This window comes from Pistacia vera, unplaced genomic scaffold, assembly GCF_008641045.1.
Source record: "Pistacia vera cultivar Batoury unplaced genomic scaffold, PisVer_v2 Contig94, whole genome shotgun sequence".
In the NCBI taxonomy this organism is placed as follows: domain Eukaryota; kingdom Viridiplantae; phylum Streptophyta; class Magnoliopsida; order Sapindales; family Anacardiaceae; genus Pistacia; species Pistacia vera.
Window position 1 is genome coordinate 1,338,970 of NW_022196823.1, and position 19,979 is coordinate 1,358,948.

Below are 19,979 nucleotides of genomic sequence, written 5' to 3' on the forward strand. Positions count from 1 at the left end.
ACTGCTAAGTGGATTAAATTATGAGTAATGCTACATGTACAGACAAGTCTTATAAAGATTTGTGTACAAACTGATGTGACACAAAAAAATGAAAGAGTGAATATGATGAGTTGATTTTTATATTCACTCATTCATTTATTTTATGTCACATCAGTTTGTAACATTGTGTTTGTATATAATATTATTGTTAAATATATAAGCGTGAAGAGTAATATTAATAAATCAGTAAACAAATCAAATCAAAATTGTATTACACAAAAGATCAACAACAATAATCCTCCTAGGTATAATTAAATAACACAAACTCTATTATAAATTCTATATACATTAATGATTCACAAAGACAGATTATGTTATTACTGAAAAGGAAGGATATTTTATTAAGCCTTAGAGGCGTTGAGGATGAAGAACCCTATATACAAATATTGCAGGGGCATATTCTTATTCAGCTTACAAAAGGCAATGACTGTGCGGGTATATATATAGTTCATTTTCGAATTAAAAAAAAGAATTACAGTTTTTTACCGAATAATAGAACAGAAATCCAAGTGTAAAGAAACATGACAGATGTACTGTGTGGATGCATCCACGATTGCAAGTGTGTAATTTTTTATAAATAAATATGTTTCTGATAAGATCATGGCACACTTTGCTAGCAAAAAATAATTAAATGCTGAATTTTTATTATATTTTAAATTATTATTTTTTTTTTTTTTGTGGTACTTAATTTGGCATCTTCTACGAGAATCTGACCATCTTGTTCACCCACACGAAATAATGCATAGACAGATATTGAGGTCTTAGAAAACTAGAGATGCAATATGTAAATTTTTAGATGAATTCAATAATAATGAATATAATGATAATGATAATAATGATAATAATAATGACAATAATAATAATAATAATAATAATAATCAACCCAATAATAGTAATTTCTCAAATGTGAAGATTTTGTCTAAAAAACAATCTAAGTGTAAAATCTCGTGACTAATCTCAAAATTTGAAGGTTTTGTTTATCAATTATACCTTTAATGAATAATAAAGAGGTCGATTATATTTTTAAGTAGGTATGACAAAAAAAAACAAATATCGCCACCCCAAGTTTAAAAAAATCTATAAACTTTATACCTACATTAGTTTCCTTCCATCCAAATTTGCCTTGGCTGAGTTGACCATCAAATGTCAATTTTACCGTAGTTATCATTATTAAAATATTAAAATAAATATCAAATAACCAACCATCACTCTTCCATCAACAACACTCATATAAGAAAATTGAATGAAATTTAATCATTATCTTCAACGGGTTAATTTCTTCGCACCCGTGTAAATTTATATTTAAGCGACACATAATTTCAGAAAGTCTTATAAGCCCCTACTATTTTCAGAAAGTCTTAAATAGCCCCTATTGTTAAGATGCCATTGACTCAGACAAATGAAAAGTATTAAATAGCTTTATTAGAGCATCTCAAAATGATCTTATATGACTTAAACTCTTTATTATAAAGAGTGGATCCATAGAAACAAGAGTTCAACAGACTCTTTATTCTTTAAAATATATTAAAGAGCGAGTTGTTTCCACATTTTAAGGGTTAAATTTCACTCTATCCTAATTTAAATAATAAATTACAAGTTTCTATACATTTTATTTATGATTATCTTTCCTATTAAGTTTTCTTTTGAAAAAACATATTCTCTCTCATAAAATTTAAAAAGTCTATTGGATTTGAATAAAAAATTATATTCCTTATATTTAAAAATTAATGAAGATGCTCTTATTATATGAAAAATGCTCTTTATATGAACCAAAATCTTATTATAAAGAGTTTATCTATAGAAATAAGAGTCCAACAGCTTTTTATTTTTTAAATAAAATAAAGAGTGAGTATCTCTTCACATTTAGAAAGTCAAATTTCACTCTCTATCCTAATTTAAATAATAAATTCCAGTTCTATACATTTATTTATGATTTATCTCTCCTATTAAGTTTTTTCTTTAAAAAACATATTTTTCTTTTAAATTTAAAGCGTATTGGATTTAAATAAAAATTATTCTTTTATATTTAGAAATCAATGAAATGCTCTTTATTTAAATAAAAGAAGCATCTTGCAAATGGTCTTCCCTTATTAAACCTGCTCAATAAAAATAGAAGGACAAAAAGAAACTTCAGACATGAAAATCCCTACAAGTTTTCAAACGCGCAAATAGACCTCTAGAAAAAGGTTATAGGTTTGAAAACCTACAAATAGGCCTATGTGATCTTTCTTTAATGTGGGGAAGGCTTCAAGCCACAAACTTAGCCCTATACAGCACTAGAAAACCACAATCTGGCCAATCTAACAACAAATCAATTCAAATTAAATAAAAACAGATTGACAAAATCAATTGTACAAAGTGGAGCACCAAAAAAAAAAAAAAAAAAAATTATCTCCAGCTAATTAATTCCCAAACACAATCTCAAATATCAAAACAATTCCCAAATCTAATCTTCAGACATGAAAACAATCTGAATTAACACAAATCTCTTATTGACATAATCAACACAGTACAAGCACAAAATCAATAAATTCAGACACAAATTCAATACAATATAAAAAAAAAAAAATCAATTTCTTCATTACACAAATTCAACACAATAAAACACAAAATCAAATTCTTCAATAAAACTTCCACCATAAAATTAATATCTATAGCACATTGTTTTAAAGAAAGTTGATGATTTGAACTTGAATTTGTGTATGTTGAAGCCACCACCTACAATACCACTACTAATTCAATTGGTATCGAAGCCACCCACCCTTGATTTGAACAGTGGGTATTGAAGCCACCACCCACAATCCACTGCTGATTTAAGCCCACATATAACTGAGAGAAGTCGCTCCTCACCTGCTTCTTTGTTGTGTTTTAATTTCTCGAATTTAGGATATGGAAAAAGAATGAGAGAAGGGAAGAAGAGAGAATAAAGAAAATGGCAAGAGAATGAGAGAAGAAGAATATCGAAGAATCCAATTCATCATAACATAACACCTTTAGATATGCCTAGGGCTGCAAACGAACTGAACAGTTCGCGAACGTTCGTTGTTCGTTCGATTACTGTTCGATAATGTTCCCGAACAGTTCGATATTCGTTCGATAATATGTTCGATCGAGTTCGAACAAGGATTATTCGTTCGATTATGTTCGCGAACACTGTACGTTCGATTACTGTTCGATAATGTTCGCGAACAGTTCGATATTCGTTCGATAATATGTTCGATCGAGTTCGAACAGGAGTTGTTCGTTCGATTATGTTTGTGAACACTATACATTCGACTAATCCATCGGTNAAAAAAAAAAAAAAAGGCTTGATATAAAGGAGAAACTTTTTCATCGTGAAATACGGAGTGTTATCAAGCGACGTGGATAAATAGTTAGTAGTTTTCAAAATAACTACTTTGAAAATTACTATCATCTAAGATTCTAAATCTCAAGTATAGAGGTATATACGATTGCTATTTAAATTGAAAAATCCCTTCTCCCCAGCAGTGTCAAAAGCCTGGTTCACCTCAAAACCCTCTGTGTATCAAGCTGTTCGATAATGCAAGCAATAGTTATGAACGAAATGGAGAAATACGAGCAGCTCTCAGCTTTGTATAATCAATAAAGACGATCGAGAGATGTCCAAATTACTATCAAAATTAAAATGAAATCTTTGGTTATGGAGACCAAATGACTACCGCATTCTGAGAGAAACGTTGAATCGTCAGGAAAAAGAAGGGTTGCTTCAACCTTCAAGTTGATGAAGATAAGTCTTCTTCTCTCAATGTGCAATCCCTTAAACAACTAATGGTTTTCTTAAGTTTATATAAAATGATTCTTCTGTTCATAAAACCAAGTTCATCAAAACAAAACCAAAATCCATTAAGAGTAATATCCAGCTATGGGTGAATTATTACAATCATAATGAATAATCCGTTTGCTCTATAAAAAATTCATTCTGATATAGTCACTGTCTCATTACAAATACATAATGAGAAATTGATTTGCTCTATAAATTAATTGAATTTGCTATAATCACTTCATTAAGTCATCCAAAATTTTCTAATTCCCTTGTTGAATTACAATGAAGCACCAGCTGAATCGCGAACAATCTCATATACTGAGATCACATTCTCAAGAGTCAAAAGGAAAATAATGCACCATTCTAAAAGATCTGATCTTCTGTTTTGGATAGCTTCTTGGAGGAAATGAATATTGTGCTGCAATATGAAGGTGCAAGTCAATGTAGACAAGAAGGTGCAAGTCAATATGAAGAGTTCTAAATAATAATTAACAAAAGCATACAAAGATGCCATTGCAAATAATTGTCGTCATCACTTCTACTTAATCTAATATTACACTCAACATAAACATACAAATTTTGACGGAAAGTAGACATAATTCCCCGTATGACATATACCGAACTTCAAATCACTTTGACTAGACGTGATTGGTATATCATAGATATCCAACTTATATATTTACTCTTTTCTAAGGAAGCGTTTTATTCTTTTAAAGGATGTGAACTCATTATATGCTTTTAAGAAGTTCAAGTTTCCGTCCCTGCATCACATCCCTCTAGTAAATACACAAAACTATACACTTTTTCATCTCAACCACATGCAACAATTTGAAGATAATATACATGGCTCTTTAAAATTCAAGAAAGCAAAAAAGAAATATGCATTCCTTAAGTGATATGAAAGTAGATATACCTCCACGAATTTCAGTTTGAAATCTAGATTTCCAAACCGCTGTGCAACCTCATACTCCTCACGAAGGTACTCATATATTTGAGCATATTTTGCATCTCTCCAAGCAATTTCAGATCTGAATAGTAGAAGACCAGAACAGATGTAAGGGCAGCCAGAAGCATTCTTATGAATCTAACTTCAGTATTCTGAATCCAATAGCTCAAATTTTGGGTTATTCTGATCTGGGTTCAACCAATCATAGGAGATATAGGGAAGAAAACCAGATGACTCTACCTTTTTTTTATTTTTTCTCAAATAAGAAAAGCAAATAACCATGTTCACAAACTATGCCTGAAAGAAACAACTTTATCAACCTCAGTGAACCAAGCACAAGCTTAAAGGCAACTCATCCAGTAAATATGCACATAATGAAGTTACAGCAGGCTTGACTCTGAGGTCTAACTTCTTTTCATACACAATTCTTATTGTACCTAAAACAATCTGGGTATAGTTATATCACGTCTTGAAGTCACATCCTTCTTCAAATTAGACACCATACAACATAATTCCAGAACATTTCATCAATTCAATAAGTTTGTATACTTTGACACTAATAATGGATCTAATAAAACATTTCTTTGCCTTCTTTTTTGTCAGAACTGTGTGAAGAGAGATACAAGGACAATGATTCATTAAATGACTGTGCATGAAAACACACTGCAGTGCTTATTTTCTATTCTTGTACACAGGTTATCTTAAAGAATATAAGTTTGAATCTTACAATCTAGTGACTACAGGTGACTTTGAAACTAATCAAACCACATAAAAGGGTTAGCAGTCACCTTTCGAAAAGTCCAACTTTGAGAATAACATCAGCTAGATTAGAATTAGCCTTCCCAACAAGTTTAAGGAGCTTTGTTCTATCCATTGTGAAAGTTCCTGTTTTCTCCAGTGCACGATTTATACCCGCAAACTCTTGAACCATACCATCAACCTTAGAGAAAGGGCAAGAGAGATTAAAGTAAATCCGTAATTAAATTCCCTTGTAAACTAACTTATAGAAAACGAGCAGTTTTAAGCAAGATTGGCTTTGTTTCAATGCAAATTGACAAGCATTAAACAATGTCAAAGCTTAATTTAGAACAACTCGAGCATTAAAATTTTGAAGGGAAAAAAAGAGTAATATCTTACAAACAACCCAATGATACTGCCTTTACAACACAACCACAGAATAGGCTGCATAGCATTATGAAAGGATCAACAAGAGGTCGACAAAGGAATTACCTGAGAAACAAAATAATCCAAAGCAATGCTTTGGCCAAGCACACTTCCAATAATACGAATGCTATCTGTATCCAATGTCTTAAGAATGAGATAGTCTGGGCCTCCTCGCATGTCCTCATCCAATAGCGGCTTCTCTTTTATGGCATAATCTAATACAGTGGGTCAAGGACCAAAGAGAAAATTAGCTTCAGATTCACCAAGAAAATATTTTTTAAGAGGTAAGCAAATATGTGACATGAAATAAGGAACATCATTGTCGATGTACACCACAAATTACGTGAGTGCAATGATCTTAAAACTATTGGATATATTATCCATGGATAAAGAAATATCAAATAAGAATAAGAGTTAAAAAGATATACACCTTCTGTATAAATATAGCATTCAATAAAAAGTAACCTTCATAAGAAAACTAACCATCTCTCCTCATCTCAGGGAGCAACCCAGAAGCATGTCTACGGATTATATGCAGGTAATTTTCAACTTCATGATCCTCGATATTAAACAGAACAGCAGATCCATATTGGAACACAACCATGTAACGGCAGTGGCTCACATTCTCTTTGCCTCTGAGTGCCTAAATCAGAAATTACATGTTATCCAGAAAATGAGACCACATTAAGAATCTAGGAAGATTTTCCAACTAAAATCATCATACAAAGACTTGTACAAATCCAAAAACATTGCATAATTCAACTTGGTGCCCTTGTAAGGGAAAACATTTTAAACTGCTGGCTCTGAACATAGATATGCTGCATAGGTTGCCATTGGTGGCGGATATTTAAAAGGTGATTCCAGCATTCCATCTAGGTATAAGAGCCTCAATAACCAAACAAGAAGACCAAACACATAAAAGCTTCTACTGCCCTATGGCTATTCAAAATCATGAAAAAGAGATCACTGACAATTGACAACATAAACTATACAGCACCAAATGAGCTGAAGAATCTTTGGTAGATACTTTATATATATAATAAAGGCGGAACAATTGATGGAACAAAATAATTAAACAGTGCCAACAAGTTGAGAATTTTGACCAATTTGAAGGAAAAATGATTTCTTAATTGTCTTACAGAAATTTCTGAAGGAAAATCGCAATATCTGAGGGCAATATAATTTGATGAACGAGATGAAGGGGGAATAACATCACTCAAATTCTCGGCTTGCATGCTCTTCAAATTGATACTGCCAAAACCATGAATCTGAGAAGCCAAATCATCATAAAAACAGAACAATAGAGAAAGGTGAGGCAGTCCCTAAATTGAAAGGACAGAGAGGAGCATATATATCTTGTAAAAATACCTGAGATAAAACCTTAAAATCAAAGAATTCAATCCAAACAAGACAAAAGTATAAAAGGAATAGCATTGTCACCTTCCAAGGAAAAAATCCGCAATTGAAATACAGTGTCAAATCCAAGATATCATTCATGACGGTGTCAAGTTGAGTAAAGCACTAAAATCAATTATGCATACAAGGGAAGAGAGACAATAGCCTAATAAGAACTTCAGCTAGACATCAACTCTATTTATCTCATTTGTCATATCACTGTTACATCAAATTCAGAACCAATTGTGAAACTTGCTGCAGTTTACAAAAATTTAAGGTGTACTTAGGTCTCCACGGGAAAATTATTGGCTAAAGAGTGAAAGCCAAATAGAATTAGCGGGTCTTAAATTACTACTCCTACTCCAGTATCAACTCAAGAGAAAGTAAAATGCAAACCAACCCATTCCCAGGAAATACTAACATGCTTATATATGAATGCAAACCAACCCATTCCATAGAATACAAACATGCTTATATATTGGCCTATTAGATTAAAGAGAGAAATAAATGACAAAAAAAACCATTAATTTGTCCCGACAATTTACAGACAGAGGGCTAACCTAGTAGAAAGAAAGTAAGCTTTGACGGGTATTTTGGCCGTCTCTTCATCTTCGTTAGCTTCCAGTTCATAGTCAAGGTCAAAATCATGTGACCCAGAATCTAATTCGGCAGAATAAACAGATACACGAGATGGGATTGCAGTAAAGCGTCTTAGAGTAAAGAAACTAGGGCCAAAGGTTTGAGGGGGTGGAGGAGGAGGAAGAAGAAGAAGTTTAGGATGAAGAGAAGGGCGAGATTTAAAAATTGAGGCTGTACGGTTGAGGAGAAAAGAAGCAGATCGCCATCTACCCATTCACTACAAATGGATTCAATCAACTTCAATGAATCAGTTTCGGTTGTACATGGAAAGGCCGTTATATTACTTCTCTGTTCATGGACTTGGATTGGTTTGGTTTTGGTTAATGTCCACTTCTTCTTGGACCGTGAGATGCGTTTCCCATATACTCTTCTTCCTCTATCGAGTAATTTGTTCTAATTATTACGTCGATTGAGCTAATTACATCTATTTATTTACGAATAATACTACTTACAAAAGACTAGGGTTTTTCCAATGATACGTCAATACAAATGCAAGAATAATGCCTCGTTCTAAGGACAGTGCTACTGAACCTGTTCTATAAATTTAACTAAATGACCTTTTTCACCTGTTGTAGTCTTCCAGAAATTTAATCAAATTAAAATTTTATTAGTAGATATCCGATTAATCCCTTCTGGTTTTCAAAAAATTTTATTTACGGCATGGTGGTATTTGATAGTTTTCATTTTTCAATAGAGTAAACGACTTTTTTGCACCTAAAAAATGGCGTAATAATATTTTCTCATCCTTAGACTTTTAAAATACAATTTTAATATCCAAAGCACAATTATGTTAGTAAACTTCTTTGTGATAAATGATAGAATGGTCAAAAGTCTATTATAAATAAGGGCAAGATGGTCATAGGAGTGATTTTGGCCGTCAAAATCGGCCGAAATGTGCATGTTAAAAAGGGGCAGCACGCATTACCAACATTGTAGCTGGCGGTTTTTGCCTTTTTTTTTTTTTTTTTGTTGATTCTGGCATCTAAAATCACTTCCAAGACCACCTACAGACTCCTCACAACATTCCCTACAAAACCCACACCTCCTTTTCCCTTCATATCTCCCTTTTTTCATCAGTTTTTGCACTTTTTTTCTTCCCTCAATCACCAATTCCAAACCCAATTCCTACTACCAAAATTTAATCTATCACCGCCAAAAGACTCACTAGTCTCTCTACTACAAAAGTTGACCATGCTCACTCATTGTTTGTCGTCGCCAACCCTAGGGTTTTTTATGGTTCTTTTTATGTTTGGGTTGCAATTGGAGGTTTTTTTTTTTAGCAGTTTTTGTGAAATTGGAGATCCTTTTGGAGTGTTAGAGGTGTTTTGTGCTTTGCTAAGAGTTTTCCCAACTGTTTCACCTTCTCCTGGGGTTTATTCCAACTTTTTCAGCTTGGTGCACACCAACTGTTAGTGAAATTGCCCCAACCATCCCAATACACGCCCCAACAGAGGCCATCGGAAAGAGGTGAGAAGGAAGAGTAAAGGGTTTTTTATCTTCACAGTGACTATCATTGGGTGCGTTTGGCTTATTATTTCTGCCCATATTCTCAATCCTATTCTCCAAATAATGTTTTGCACATTATTCCAGAAATATTAGCCTATTTTTTTAATTACTTTTAGACCCCATAAGGTTATTAATTTCATTAAATACCCTTTGAAAAAAAATTTAAAAAGTAACAAAACACCCCCATGATCCATACTTGCCAGATTCCGACAACCACCGTCGATGGTAGCCGGAATCTGTCACACGATGAATTACCGATCGGAACTGGCTAGTAATTCACCGATTTGGCCGTTAGTGACGGCCAAAGAAATAGCCGTCATTAAAGATGGCCTTCTTTGGCCTTTTCCGGCCGTCGACGGTCACATATGGCCGTAGATCTTGCCTTTTCCGGCCAGATCCGTGGTGGATCTGGCCAGAAAAGGTCATAGCGACGCCATACCGACCAGATCCGGCCGATATGTGTCGTTATGCAATTTTTCGGCCAGATTCCGGCGGTGGTGGCTGGAATCTAGCAATACGGGTGGTGGGGGTCTTTTTGTCATTTTACATATTTTTATATATTGGGGTATTTATTAAATTAGCAAACTTAGGGGGTTTTTTTATAAATTTTTAAATTTTGCCTTGTAATACTCACATATTCAATTATCCAATACTATCTCCAAAATCTTATCCAAAATAATAAACCAAATGCACCCATTGTTTTTTACAAAAACTGTTAACAGAATGTGACGTTTGGGTATTAAAGTGGTATTTTAAAAGTCTAAAGGTGAGAAAGTGACGTTTACTCTTTTCAATAATAGATGTGTTGCTTGATACTTTCCAATCTCTCAAGGGGTTAGTTAAGATTAATCCGATAATTTAGAGTTAATGACTTTTTTCCACCCAAATAATGGTTTAATGACACTTTTCCACCCATAGACTTCTAAAATATCACTTTATTACCCAAATTTATATTTCGGTGGCAAACAGAGAACAAACTCGGTCCAGACTGTTAGGGCTTTTGAAGAGAAGAGGCCAATGAGTCTTTTGGTGGTAGAATGTTAGATTTTAGGGGTTGAGATTGATCAGAATTTGATTTGGGAGGGGCGGCTGTCCAAACTTTAATTGCTCGATTAATGGCGATTTGTGGGGTCAGTAGGAGTAAGGTTTGAGGGGTTTTGGTGAGTAATGATCGAGGAAGAGAATTGTGATGGTTTGGGGTCACAACAATATCAGAATCGGAAACGAAATATAAATTTGAGTAGTGAAGTGGTATTTTAAAAGTCCGTAGATAGGAAAATGTCGTTAAACCATTATTTGGGTGTAAAAAAGTCGTTTACTCGATAATTTATTATAAATTTGTCATTTTTATTAAAAACATGAGTAATGCTTATTGATATATCTTTGTATTTAAAAAATACACATAAATCATGATCTTATAATTCACGTAAAATATTAAATTCACAAGATCTATTATACAAAATTTGCCATGCATTGCATTATATTTATATTGAATCCATAACATATAATTTTTTTTTAAAAGGTTAGGAGACGTAAAGCTCAAATTTTTAACTTCATCTTATGACAATAACTCATAATCATATATTCATATATGAATTTCAATGATAATATAACATAAATAATTATTATCTATTATACATTACATATATATAAAGAAAAATTGTTAAAAGTCAAGACCTGAACGCTGTCGTTTCAGTTCAAGGCTGTTTTTCATATTACTAGTGTGATGAAACCCGATGAAGCCCAAGTGAAGAAAAGAGTGACCGTTGAAGCAATCGACAAAATCGAGAATGGCGATATCAGGGGATTTGAGGGTCGCTGCCACTCTGGCCTCTTATCATCAACATCCTCTTCGAAGCTCATTACCTTCTTCAAAGGTCCTTAATATCTTATTCTTCCTTCTTTCTTTTTATTATCAATGTTATAGGCTTTCTCAAATTTGTCCATTATAAGCTTATTTCTTGGCTTCTTTGCCGAATAAATGAAATGGGTAATTGGTTTTTGATGAAAGGTTTGGGGCTACAGTGGAAATTGTTTGTTCTAGACTTCTAGTTCATGTTTTCTGAGTTTTGTCATTTTGTGTAAAATAGTTACAATTGTTCGTCCAATGAACTAAATTTATGAAAGTGACCAAGATCTAACGCTTGAATAGCTTGGTTACAGTTTTCATTTTCTTAGTAAACCTCCACAATTTTTGTGATGGAGATAACATCAGTCTTGGCCACTTATCAACCTGCTTGGTAATTGTGATTTGGTCATCTGGCTTATGTATTTTCCGGTATGTAGAGATTAGGGTAACAGTTTTAAATTTCCATTTTTTCATTTTGTTTTTAATATAGTGCAATCAAAGCTTATAAGAGGTGTGGATTCAAAAGAGTAATCATTTAAACCAAAAAAAAAAAAAAAAATGTGCTTTTTCAAGTTCTAAATTATTCAGAAATGAATGAAATAGTTACTGTTCTTTTGGTGTTGTGGTTGTTGTTTTGGTTCTCCTCTTTCTTGCGTATGTAAATAGTTTACATAGAATGCTGATTTTAGGTGGATCATCTGATCCTTAGGACTTTTGGTGCTTCGGACCAGTATGTTATGTGCAGGTAACAATTGCTACTTGCTCACTTAGCTATAGCAGCTGACTATTGCTCATGAGTCATAAAGTTGCATCAATATCAGTCAAGGTCTGATATTGCAAAGTGCATATGCTGCTTGTTGCCATATAAGAGTTTGTGGCGATGGCATTTGGCTAGAGTCCCAGCCAGGGGTTGACTGCAATGATGGAAAAAGTGAATTGGCAGTGCTATTTGAAAGCAGTTGTCAAATAGACTATAAGTTAACAAACAGTAGATAAAAAAAATTAAAATGAAATACAAGATTTTATTTAACAGCTAGGATGGTGTTAAGAATGGTGACGAGATGATAGTGGTATATTGTGATTTATTGAGAGGATTACAATAGTTACTAGTGCATACATGTCACAGCTGGAAGCATCTCTGTTAATGAATTAACTGAGCTTGAGTACTTCCTGAGTACAAATTATTACCGTTTGGTCTATTTCATTACAAATAAGATCCTGAAAAGGATTCTGCTACACTAATGGCAACGGCTATGATTGTCAAACATGGACAACCCATCTATTATGTTCTGTCGATAATCTGAAATACGCCAAAATCCCTTCATTCGTATACTTAAGGGGATTAAAAGTTTAAATTGAAGCATTAGGTTGGTGGATCTTAATTGTGCGCTATATAAATGTTTTGGTAAATAAATAAATTTCTGGCAACATTTAAATTTCTTAAACCTTTTACTGTTTTGTAGGTAGATTTTACTGGTTTCCTGAATGGAGGATCAAGTGTTTCTGAAATTTCACCCAAATGGAATGGCATAGTTCTTCGTAATCGTAGCATGTGCCAATCTAAACGATTTTCTGGTACATCGGGAGACTACAAACTGTCTTCAGGTTCCATTAACCAAGAAATTGAGAGCTTCCTCCTGGATGCCATCAATATGAGCTTCTTTGAACGTCTAAACTTGGCTTGGAAGATAGTCTTCCCATCTCCAATGACGAGAAGGAGCTCTAACGCAAGGATTGCCAAGCAGCGCTTGAAGATGATTCTCTTCTCTGACCGATGTGCAGTTAGTGATGAGGCGAAAAGGAAGATTGTGAGCAACATTGTGCATGCTCTGTCAGACTTTGTGGTGATAGAATCACAGGATAAAGTTCAGCTGAGTGTGTCTACCGATACAGATCTTGGTACCATTTACTCTGTTACTGTGCCCGTGCGGCGTGTGAAGCCAGAATATCTAGATGTTTATGATAATGGAACAATAGCAAACGTTGAGTATAAGGATACCGGAGAAATTTCTGGTTCTGTAGATGTCAAGTTTGATTTCTTCGTCCCAGATGAATGATCATTTGGTTTTTGAACTCTTAAGGACAAAAGCAATGTGTTTGCCTAGTTTTAGAAGTTTGTTTTGTTAGATGTTTGAATGTTCAGCTGGTGCAGTGACTGCACAATTCTGTATATAAATGAAATTTCATGTAAGGTAATTGGAAATTTTGCTCTGTTTTAATTTCTAATATGATTGAATGTTTTTGTTCTTTTGGCAGAAAGGTGTATCTTCTCATCAATTATATTAAATGGTGTTTGTGTGTGTTTTTATAAAGACTGGAATTTGGTGTTTGACTAGATATATTTGAGGTTGTGGGCTATGAAAGATTGAAAGATGGCTTCCTTGGCAGGTTAAGTATTCAATACATCTTGTAGGTGACAAACTGGGAAATAAATAGATCAAGTTGAAGTAGGGTTATGAGTTCCCTTGTGCTCTTTTTTACTAGTATTAACCATAAGGTTTTATAAGATTGGTAAATTTACAAAAATAAGAACAAAATTTAATGCTTAAATTATGTTCTGAAAACTTATCTAAATATTTAATCATTTATCCTTTAAGATATGGTTTTAACTTTAAGAAATCTAATTTCATATTTCTGTCTATTGAATAAAGAAATTGATGTAATCAAATATTCAGTTTATAGATAACTTTAATGAATGTAAAAACAATCTTAACATAGTTAACTTTAAGAGATAATTTATTATATATTTAGTAGTGAAATTTGACCAAATTGGACCACAGGGGTAATTCAGTAATTAGGCAGAAAGCTGATCATTAATTCATCTTAAACTCAACACGGAGCGGGAACTTTTAATTTTTCGGTTCACAAGTCCACTCCAGTCTAGAGGACAACCACATTGAAAGAGGAAAAGGAATTAGGGTTTTGTTTTTTCTTAACCAGCGAAGCATTCAGCGCCTGAAATAAATATCACAAGTCTCTGAATATTAAGTCTGAAACCTTTACAAAGGTCAGCTCGCTTCACACACTATACGTTCAACTAATTAATCAAAGGGTGCATGAGAATTAGCACGGAGGGGAAGAATTAAACTTCGGTTCACAGTCCTTAAATTTCAGAAATGAACAGAGTTTGTTTGGATTTCGAGGACCCGATTGGTGACGCGATTTCCAGAATCCGATTTGCTCCAAATTCAAATAATCTCCTAATTTCTTCGTGGGATTCTGTGAGTTTTTTTTTTTTCAATTATGATTTTTTTAATTAAATTTGTGATGCGTTTTGACTTTGAATTATTATAACTAGTGATTTCTGTTTATTTGTAGTGTCTTCGATTGTATGATGTGGATAGTTCTCTGGTTAGATTAGTGACTCCCACGGAAGCTGCACTTCTTGATTGTTGTTTCCAAAACGACGACGTCACGTTTAGCGTTGGCTCTGACGGTTCCATTAGAAGGTTTGTTTTTTTGCATCACTGAAACTCAAACCCATCTTAATTTTTCACTTGTCGCGTAACTTATTGTAAAAAGAATTTGAATTAGAATGTAGTTCTGTTACATGAAAACTGCAACTATAAAAATTAAAATGACGCTCAAGATTAGATATTTTAAAACTCACAAGGCTCCAATGTTAGCCACAATACGACACTTTAAATTCTTTTTATTGTAGAATAAGTATCAATTTTAGGGTTTATAATGACAATGGGTTTTGTTGGAAAGGGATAGTCTCAATTCTTAAACTTCCTTATGAAAGTAAACTAAACAGAAAGAGGATTACCATGCCTTAATCACAGAAGATTTCTTTTTATTTTACTATTTCAAGAAAAATTATACAGCCTTCCTTAAATGCCTTTCAGGTTGTGCTTAATAAATTCTATCTATTTACCATATATGCTTGTAGTTAACGTGATTCTGTCTTTTCTTTCAGTTTACTCTTTTAAGTTTATGAGGTTGCCTGAAGATCTCATTCTTTCGGCTTGTTGCTTTTGTCTATTGCATGATAAGATGCATGAAACGTTCAACCTTTAATTTTTTCTTTTACCAAATTATGAAATGTTTTTCTTTTTATGTCAGAGTGCAAGTTAAAATATCAAGATATATGTTGACTCCTTTCGAGCCTATTTTTATAGGTATGACTTGCATTCGGGAATGCATGACACAATCGGAAATCATGATGATATTGCAACATGTCTTCAGTATTCAGATGAAACTGGTAAGTTTACTGATAATACTTCAATAATGCTTATAAAATGAGGAGCATTTATTTGGGATAGATTGGTTTATATGATTCCCTCACTTGGAATGTAAAATGTGAAGTACCCATTGACTATTTTGAAGAATATTGAAATTCTGAATTTTTACACTGGATATAGAAATTAACTAGGCATGCAATGATCTTGTATAAAAGATTCCAAGTTTTATGTAGATTGCATGTCAGTTATTCTGAGCTCTCAATAACAAGAAACGATAATCATTGGAGTCAATGTAGCAAAGTTTCTTAACTTGTAAAAAATGTTAGCTTTTTACCCTCTCTTAAAATGCTAATATAAATTGCTGCTTAGGCCCTTTAACAGATTAACATTCTAGTGCTCATGATCGGCTCCAATCATCTGAAGATTTTTCCAAATATCTCAAACACTTAGTGCCATACTGGTCCACAAGTAGTAATTAGTGAGGGTTTGGTCATCTCCCATTAATTACAGATAATGGGGTTTTTAAATGGCATGAAAAAAGAAGTTCTGCATGAGAGGTACTGTGGACCTGTGGTTGTTTGCACTAAAACCTGAGGACAATGTTGGGATCATTTTTAAGGTTATCATGTAACTGAATGGTGTCTGTTCTTGTTACTTCATGCTTAATGACTTGCACTTCAAGCTCCTACATATAATTGTGGAACATATGAAAGCCCTTTCTCTGACTTCTCAGTTATCTTCTTATTAACAAGTTGTATATAACTCCTTATATTGGATTGCTGTAGAGCAGCTACTTACTGCTGGTTTGGACAAGAAGATAATGTCCTGGGACATGCGCATGGGAATGGCTCTGGCTTATCAGAAAAAATTAGGTGAAGAGGTGGATTCCATGTCACTGTCTGGCTTTGATTTGATAGTAGCCATTGGAGCATCAGTACATATGTATGACTTACGTAACTTAGACAGCTCAGTACTATCAAGTGAATCACTTATGGACCAAATAAAATGTGTCAGTTCAATTCCTTATGCTAGAGGTATTGCAAATTATAGATTTTTCTGTTATGCTTTTTGTAAACATTGTAGCTATATTGGATGTGGACACCCTCATTTTAAGGCACCGACTGTTAGTTGGAAATTCTGTATGTCGTGGAATTAATTTAATTCTTGGATACTAACTTATATTTGCTTTGCCTCCACAATTCAAGATTTAAGTGTTGTTCTGAGTCATGGATTCTAAGTATTGAAGATTATCAATTTTTTAAATCAGCTTTGTGATTCTTTTTCTAGGAAACATAGATACTATATTAGAACAGATTTTTGTGATTTATGATTTGATGTTGTAATTAGACCAATTTTTCTAAATCTGTTACATAGCTGTTTGAAGAAGAATTCATGTTTGTGCAGGATATGTAGTTGGATCAACAGATGGACGAGTAGCAGTGAGCATCTCTGATCCATCTGATTCAAATAATGGGGGGTAGGTTGTTTATATTTTCTGTTTCAGTAATTCTTTTACTTCTTATAGTTTGAAACTTAGAACATGGTAGGCTTCCCTTTGTTAATGGTATGTGAATCTTTATAAGAGTTTTTTGTATGTGTAGTACTATTCTTTGTTGATTCATTTAACTGTGTGTTCTCATTGGGCTTGTTATTGAAATCAATTTTGTTTGTGTTCCATTTAATTTTCAATAATAGAATTTCCATACAAAGTTGTTAAAGCTCCCGAATGGTTTAAGGTTTCCTGATTTGAATTTCTAATGCATGATTAACAGTTGAAGGTAGCATTATAACATTTGACCAAACTCAGAGCTCCATCTATGCTACAGGAAACCTATATTTTTTATCTGATTGTTGCATTAGGGTTCTCCTTTCAGGTTTTAGAATCTAGCTGTTTAGAATTTAATTTTGAGTTTTGTATGCTGTACCTAAAAGCCATTTCAGGTTTGTGTATAAGTGTGAATGCAAAAATGCTCGTAGGACATGTTATCTTATGCATCTCTTACATTCTTCCAGATATACTTTTCGGTGTCATCCAAAGTCAAAGAATGGAAGATATCATGTAGTCTCAGTGAATGATATTGTATTCAGTCCACTGTAAGTATATATTAATCTGCATGATTCCCATAGATTGTTAAAAGTTTCATTGACAGTTTGGTATTTTTGATGTAGCATGGATGGTCCTTTTGTTACTGGCGATAATGAGGGTTCTGTTATTGCATGGGATGCCAAACACAAAAGAAGACTATTTGAGGTATATTCATGTGATTCTTTATGAGACTTGCACATGATGCTTTAGCAATGAATGCAATTTTTTTGGTATAGTTGGAAAATAAAACTAAAAAAATCCACTTTTGGACTTTAATCCAACTTGTATCAGCAGCTTAATATAGGACAGTAAACAGAAAGAAGGAAAGAAAAAGAATAAAGGTTGAGAGAGATAGAAGGGAAGAATAGGGTGAGAAACGAGAAGAAAGAACATAATTTTAAATAAAGAATTGGTTGGGAAAAGAGTTTTAAAAAGTTAGGATTTGGATTAGGGAGATAACAAACAGAGAAGATAAAAAGTAAAGAGAGAAGACAACATAAGAGGAGAGAGATAACAAGACAAGATTTAAGTATTCACTATTCATTGCTTAAGAAACTACATGAAGGCCTATTTTATAGTGACCACAAGTACTTCAATTTTCTTGAAATTGGGGAATCAAACCTTAACCAAATAAGAATCATACTTCTTGATGCTAAAATCTGGATCAACAAGTAGGGTTCTTGTTCTAATTGTATCTCATGGTACATTGATAAATTGTGAATAATAGATATCTATCTTTCTTGTATCACTCTAACCTTCTCTTGCTTTCAGTTGCTGGAATTCCCAAATAGTGTGGCATCATTATCATACAACCATGGGGGAGAACTTCTTGCTGTTGCATCAAGCTATACTTACCAAGAAGCTATTGAAAGGTTAGCTATTACCTTTGACTTTTTTTCCTTCTATTCAGTTTTTAATTGTTAAGTTTGATGTGTTAACAACGCATTACTATTATATCTTGCATATTTTAGCTGGGCGTCAATCAGCATCACAATTTGAGTTTTATCTTGTCTTGCCTATGCCTCCATTATTGATGGTTCACCAAAGAGTTCTCAATTTTCTTGCCTGTTAAATACAATGTTATTGAGATAGCATGGATTCAAGTATTTATTTTTCTAAAGTGGTATTGGTCTGTTTTTGTCTTTCCAAGCGCTTAAACTTCCACTTTAATTGCACCTCTGTTCGCTGCATTTTATTAACAACCATAAACCATATGAAACTTGTGCCCTCTGATTTATTGACCCATCTAATAGGCTTTCTTCTGTCTCGTGTTAGTAATTTGCAAATATTTTTTTTATTTCTGCACTTTCCTTTGACTTATTTATTCCAACTTCTCCAGATCTACGGCACTCAGTAGATCCTTAGGTGGCCTAATAACGTGCTCCTTAAAGCTTTTTGTAGTGTCAATGGTCACATAGCATGTTAGCAAAGAGCAGTCAATATAGCAAAAGGGTGGTTGTGACTCAACTGAAGGTTTTTAATCTTTTCAGTGTGCAGTCGGCTTGTGACAGAGAAGAGCCTCCTCAGATATTCATTCACAAAATGGATGTTGACCACCTGAGATCAGTTTCTGTTAGAAGTAGAAGTAGGAAATGACCGTATGAGAGGGTTTTCAAAATGAGGTAATGACTCGTATCTATGGAAGATGACATCTATACAAGTTCTTAGTTGCTTATTCTAAAGACATTCAGTACGAATTTGCTGATTATAATATCCAAACTGTCTGGTGAAGGCAACACTGGCTCCTGGAGTCTGTCCCTTGTTTCAATAAGATTCAGATTATCCTAGGATTTGAAGAATTAGAGCGTTCAGATTTGTTCAAGTTCCAAGTGATTAAAGAGCAACAATTCCTGCAATGCTACCTCCTTGTTTGAATCTCTGATGAACTAACTTAAAGCCTGTTTGTCGAATTTATGAAAATTAACTTATAAGCGGTTAGTGCTTATAAGGTAATTTGAGCTTATAAGCATTTAAAATTTATGCAATTATGTGTTTGATTAAAGTATGTAGAAGTAACTGATAAATGATTGATATGTTTGATAAAATATGACTTATAAATATATTTTATTATTAAAATGACTAAAAATGATACTGTATTATTTTATCTAACAAATTATATTAACTCAATTTTTTATTATAATATTATCAAAATATCTTTCGATTATATTACAATAGAATTTAATTTTAGAATCAAATAAACAAATATTTTATTAAAAATTTATATGAATAATTTTTGCTGTGAATAGTTATAGAAGCTTGAATTGTTTAAAATATAAAAATAAGGTTATATGATGAAATTTTAAAATTAAATAAAAGTAATGTGATAATATATTCGGTTAAAATAGTTTATAAATCGACTGTTTATAAGCTTAAAATGATTATAAACA

At 33.1% G+C, this 19,979-nt stretch overlaps 3 protein-coding genes across 5 annotated transcripts; 2 read left to right on the plus strand and 1 right to left on the minus strand.

Annotated features, from left to right (window-relative positions):
• Positions 1-3,934: 3,934 nt before the first annotated feature.
• On the minus strand, positions 3,935-8,345 carry LOC116120508. 3 transcript variants are annotated; one of them, XM_031406452.1, is made up of 8 exons: positions 7,889-8,025; positions 7,374-7,454; positions 7,073-7,201; positions 6,417-6,576; positions 6,000-6,148; positions 5,558-5,709; positions 4,737-4,851; positions 3,935-4,241 (listed from the first exon to the last, which is right to left on the minus strand). In XM_031406452.1, the coding sequence occupies exons 2-8, from the start codon at positions 7,428-7,430 to the stop codon at positions 4,101-4,103; spliced, it is 903 nt and encodes a 300-aa protein (XP_031262312.1). In that variant the 5' UTR covers positions 7,431-7,454; positions 7,889-8,025; the 3' UTR covers positions 3,935-4,100. The 3 variants fall into 3 exon arrangements, with proteins under 3 accessions (XP_031262312.1, XP_031262311.1, XP_031262313.1); XM_031406451.1 differs by lacking the exon at positions 7,374-7,454 and having other exon boundaries at positions 3,936-4,241; positions 7,073-7,184; positions 7,889-8,345; XM_031406453.1 differs by lacking the exon at positions 7,374-7,454 and having other exon boundaries at positions 3,937-4,241; positions 7,889-8,007.
• A 2,871-nt stretch (positions 8,346-11,216) lies between these two features.
• Positions 11,217-13,525, plus strand: LOC116120604 (cell division topological specificity factor homolog, chloroplastic). The gene is made up of 2 exons (XM_031406569.1): positions 11,217-11,350; positions 12,786-13,525. The coding sequence occupies exons 1-2, from the start codon at positions 11,264-11,266 to the stop codon at positions 13,377-13,379; spliced, it is 681 nt and encodes a 226-aa protein (XP_031262429.1). The 5' UTR covers positions 11,217-11,263; the 3' UTR covers positions 13,380-13,525.
• Positions 13,526-14,438: 913 nt separating this feature from the next.
• LOC116120595 (mitotic checkpoint protein BUB3.3-like) lies at positions 14,439-19,217 on the plus strand. The gene is made up of 9 exons (XM_031406560.1): positions 14,439-14,543; positions 14,641-14,771; positions 15,444-15,526; positions 16,292-16,540; positions 16,911-16,983; positions 17,520-17,600; positions 17,676-17,757; positions 18,364-18,464; positions 19,083-19,217. Exons 1-9 carry the CDS (start codon positions 14,439-14,441, stop codon positions 19,186-19,188), a joined length of 1,011 nt encoding a protein of 336 aa, XP_031262420.1. The 3' UTR covers positions 19,189-19,217.
• The last annotated feature ends 762 nt before the right edge of the window (positions 19,218-19,979 follow it).

Excerpts from the sequence above, each read along its gene's own strand:
- LOC116120508 (XM_031406451.1), bottom strand. The coding sequence starts at position 8,181 with ATGGGTAGATGGCGATCTGCTTCTTTTCTCCTCAACCGTACAGCCTCA. Across the intron at positions 6,577-7,072 it reads ATTTTCCTTCAGAAATTTCT|GCACTCAGAGGCAAAGAGAA; the intron begins GTAAGACAATTA and ends TTTCTGATTTAG. Across the intron at positions 5,710-5,999 it reads TGGATTATTTTGTTTCTCAG|GTTGATGGTATGGTTCAAGA; the intron begins GTAATTCCTTTG and ends CCTTTCTCTAAG.
- LOC116120604 (XM_031406569.1), top strand. The coding sequence starts at position 11,264 with ATGGCGATATCAGGGGATTTGAGGGTCGCTGCCACTCTGGCCTCTTAT. Across the intron at positions 11,351-12,785 it reads GCTCATTACCTTCTTCAAAG|GTAGATTTTACTGGTTTCCT; the intron begins GTCCTTAATATC and ends ACTGTTTTGTAG.
- LOC116120595 (XM_031406560.1), top strand. The coding sequence starts at position 14,439 with ATGAACAGAGTTTGTTTGGATTTCGAGGACCCGATTGGTGACGCGATT. Across the intron at positions 15,527-16,291 it reads TCAGTATTCAGATGAAACTG|AGCAGCTACTTACTGCTGGT; the intron begins GTAAGTTTACTG and ends GGATTGCTGTAG. Across the intron at positions 16,541-16,910 it reads TTCAATTCCTTATGCTAGAG|GATATGTAGTTGGATCAACA; the intron begins GTATTGCAAATT and ends ATGTTTGTGCAG.